At 39.1% G+C, this 4,302-nt stretch overlaps 1 protein-coding gene across 1 annotated transcript in view; it reads left to right on the forward strand.

Annotated features, from left to right (window-relative positions):
- The window catches only part of LOC106878906 (ribose-5-phosphate isomerase), a 66,065-nt gene that overhangs the window by 56,750 nt on the left and 5,013 nt on the right, over positions 1-4,302 (forward strand). The window contains exons 6-7 of the mRNA XM_014928254.2: positions 507-648; positions 1,923-2,022. Of these exons, the coding sequence (XP_014783740.1) occupies positions 507-648; positions 1,923-2,022 (242 nt within the window). The remainder of the gene's footprint in view (positions 1-506; positions 649-1,922; positions 2,023-4,302) is intronic.

The following is a 4,302-nucleotide window of genomic DNA, read 5'->3' on the forward strand; positions in this document are numbered from 1 at the left end:
GTACATATACATCTCTCTCTCTCTTTCTCTCTTTCTCTCTCTGTGAAAGTATCTGTCACTACAGTATCGAAATGTGATTGTTTCAGTTAGTGGAATAGTTTCATTTTTAAAGTGAAAGTATTTGACATGAGTGTTTTTGTTTCACTTTTGACACGTAATACTTAAATAGTGGAGGAGATATTATGTTGCCGTGTGCTCGAACTCTGCAAGAAGTTAATAATTTTTTTTTTACTAAAACACAACTGGAACCCTAAGTAAGGCATGTGTAAAATTTGAATGAAATTGGTTGCGTAGTTCTCGAGTTTTAGGGATTCACACAGACAGACAGACACGTTCTCATTTTTATATATATAGATTATGCATTTATATTTTCAATTCAATGTATGTAATTTTTCTTTTTTTTTTTTAATTTATATATATATTTTGATGAGATTATTTATCTGGATTACAAAGGGTCATGCTCCAGTTTTAGTGAAAAAATTTTTTTTCTTTTATGCCTATTTTAGAAAAGATTCTGAAAACCTTGGTCAAAAGTGGAAGCGTGGAGTCCCTATTGAAGTCTTGCCAGTTGCTTATCGACCAGTAAAACTAAAAATTGAAGCTATGCTAGGTGGAGTGGCTAAACTACGAATGGCTGAGCACAAAGCTGTAAGTATTTATGATTTGTGTATGTAAAATGTGTAAATAGTTTACTATGGTTGTGTGGTAAGAAGCTTGCTTCCTAATCACATGGTTCCAGATTCAGTTCCACTGTGTGGCACCTTGGGCAAGTGTCTTCTACTATGGCCTTAGGCTGACCAACGCCTTGTGAGTAGATTTGGTAGATGAAAATTCAAACAAGCCCATTGTGTATGTGGATATCATCATCATCATCATCGTTTAACGTCTGCTTTCCATGCTAGCATGGGTTGGACTATTTGACTAAGGACTGGTGAACCGGATGGCTGCACCAGTCTCCAATCTGATCTGGCAGAGTTTCTACAGCTGGATGCCCTTCCTAACGCCAACCACTCGGAGAGTGTAGTGGGTGGTTTTATGTGCCACCAGCACAAGTGCTAGTAAGGCGACACTGGTAACGAGCATGCTCAAATGGTGCTATTTACGTACCACTAGCACAGAAGCCTGACAGCTGCTGTTAGTGCTCCACTGGCACAGGTGCCAGTCATCGAATATGGTTCAATTACGATTTCGATTTCACTTGCCCCAACAGGTCTTCGCAGAGTTTAGTGTCCAATGAAGGAGAGGTTGGCATGGGTGCCAGTCGTCAAATTTGGTTCGATTTCGTTTTTACTTGCCTCAACAGGTCTTCGCAAGCAGAGTTTAGTGTCCAATGAAGTAAAGATGTGAGTAAGTGAGCTGGCTACACTTCTGTCAGAGGCCACAGATTATACTCTCACTTGGCTTGCCGGGTCTTCTCACGTACTGCATATTTCCAAAGGTCCCGGTCACTAGTCATTGCCTCGGTGAGGCCTAAAGTTCGAAGGTCATGCTTCACCACCTCATCCCAGGTCTTCCTGGGTCTACTTCTTCTACAGGTTCTGGATGTTGAGTCTCATGGAGGTGATGACAAGTCACCAAGACCTTTTGGCAATTTTCCTTGCTTGAGAAGATACATGAAGCTAAGTGAAATCATAGTTGTAACCAGTGCTGGTGACACGTAAAAGACACCTGGTACACTCTATGGGTGGTTGGCATTAGGAAGGGCATCCAGCCATAGAAACCAAGCCAAAACCGACTGGAGCCTGGTGCAGCTCTCCGGCTTACCAGTTCCAGTCAAACCATTTAACCCATGCCAGCATGGAAAATGAATGCTAAATGACGATGATGATGATAATTGAAGGTCCTCCTAAGCATGGTATTTTGTAAGAAATATAGCCACGGAAAGGGTAAAACATTTATGTATTTATATTTTTCTATTGCAGGGCCCAATTGTTACTGATAATGGTAATTTTGTCCTTGATTGGCTATTTGAAGAACACGCTGACTGGGTAGAGGTGAATACTGCAATTAAATTGATTCCAGGTAAATCTAATTTCGACATGCACCTTTCTAAAATACATCCAGTAATTACATTCCATTTTGTTTGTTGGTGGTGGTGTGTTGTTCAACCACCCCAGACAAACTCCGATCAAGCAGATATTATTATCAGAGATTTTCCAGCCATGACCACACAATCTTTATTTAGGGGTATGTCTTGGCAAGAAATTTGGTTGTTATTTCCTTCTGGATGAGCTACCATGGTGGGTCAATTATATTTGCTTTGTAGTTGGGCAAAATGCTTTTCATTTGTCTTTATACTCTGGGTTTAAATTCCACTGAGGTTGATAAAATAAGTACCAGTTGGGCACCAGGATTGATGTAACTGACTAGCTCCCCACCCCCTGTAAAATTGTTGGCCTTGTGCCAAAACTTGAAACCAATATTTCTTTGTAGCTAGAAATATGTATTGTAATATTAGTTATAAACGTATATAACAGTTGTTTGAGCTGAAATCTGTAGGAGTTCAAGGTTTAACGCTTTAGCATTTAAACCAACCAGATCTAGCCTCTCACACCTATCCTATGATGTCTTTCTAAGAATAAACAATGTGAATAAATAAGTATTACTTTTCACAGACAAATTAGGGTTATATAAATCCTATGAGGAAGAGCTCGGTTTTATTTTTGCTAGTAAAGTTAATAAACCAAGCAGAAGGATGGTTTTATCAAAGACAATAATCACTCTACTGTTTGCATCAGTGGGTGCCAGGGTGATGGTAATGGTTATTATTTACTCAGATTATTGTTTTCAAGGTTGTACAAAGCACTTAGGTTTTCCTTGTGGAACTGATAGAAGACCTCATGCAAAACAAGGAAAAGCTGCTTAACCCTTTTGATACCAACCCGGCTGAAACTACTTCTGGCTCTGTAGTACAAATGTCTTGTTTTTAAAAATTCTGAATTAAAATCTTCCACCAAACCTTAGTCACAATTTATGTTCCTAATACTAACTTAATGATAGCTAAGTTATTTGATTCAATTCTTTGTTATATTTAAAATTAATTGAAAGAAACACAGAGCATCTCAACAGAAATATGGTAACAAAAGGTTTCATGGAGAGGCGAAAATAGGCCAAAAGAATTCAAGAGACATTCAAAAGGTAGTCTCTTGATCAGTGGTTTCCAACCAGGATCCATGTGACCCTTGGGGGATCCATGTAAGATTTTGATGCTAAAATCTATGTGCAATAAATTGGTTATACTTCTACAATACACAAAATATTTTAACAATTTTTTAATACAATTTCTAATAATATTTAATCCAAAAAATATAATAGGATTTGTGTAAAGTGGTTGGCACCAGGAAAAGCATCCTGCCATAGAAACCAAGCCAAAACAGTCAATGGGACCTGGTTGCAGGCCTTGGCCTTGCCAGTTCCTGTCAAGCTGTCCAGCACATGCTAGCATTGGAAAACCGATGTTAAAATGTTGATGACGGTGATTGATGATGATCAAATGGTTATGAGTGTACAACCGAACAAAATGGGAATCATTGGGGTCAATAGGTACAAAATGGTTGAGAATCACTACACTAGATGAAGGTCAGAGTATGATAACCAGAAACTAGCCTATGCAGATGTGGGATGTCACGTGCCAAGTCCAACCCCTAAAATACTTATCATTTTGTGCAAAAATTAACTCTTTAGGAAATGTTAGGAATGAGTTGTGTTCAAGCAGTTGTATTGTTGTGTAGAAATATAATTTAATTTGCACAAACAATTCTGTAAACAGACTTACACAAACTGTTGAATGGGTTCAAGGGAATAGATGAAACCTTTATTAAATCCTTTTAACCCTTCAGTATTTAAACCAGCTATATCCGGCCAAAATATTTTATCAGTTTTATGTTCAAACTAATCAGATCTGGCCTATTATATTTACCTTACAGTATTATTCTAGAAATATGCGTACGAACAACCATGCTACATGGCAGTGAAACATGGGCTGTAACTGCTGAGGACATACGTAAGCTCGCAAGGAATGAAGCCAGTATGCTCCGTTGGATGTGTAATGTCAATGTGAATACCCGTCAGAGTGTAAGTATCTTGAGAGAAAAGCTGAACATTAGAAGCATCAGTTGTGGCGTGCAAGAGAGACGATTGCGCTGGTATGGACATGTGGTGAGAATGGAGGAGGATAGCTGCGTGAAAAAGTGCCACACCCTAACAGTTGAGGGAACCCGTGGAAGAGGTAGGCCCAGGAAGACCTGGGCTGAGGTGGTGAGGCAAGACCTTCGTACATTGGGCCTCACCGAGGCGATGACT

The sequence above is a fragment of the Octopus bimaculoides genome, chromosome 18 (assembly GCF_001194135.2).
Source record: "Octopus bimaculoides isolate UCB-OBI-ISO-001 chromosome 18, ASM119413v2, whole genome shotgun sequence".
Classification (NCBI taxonomy): domain Eukaryota; kingdom Metazoa; phylum Mollusca; class Cephalopoda; order Octopoda; family Octopodidae; genus Octopus; species Octopus bimaculoides.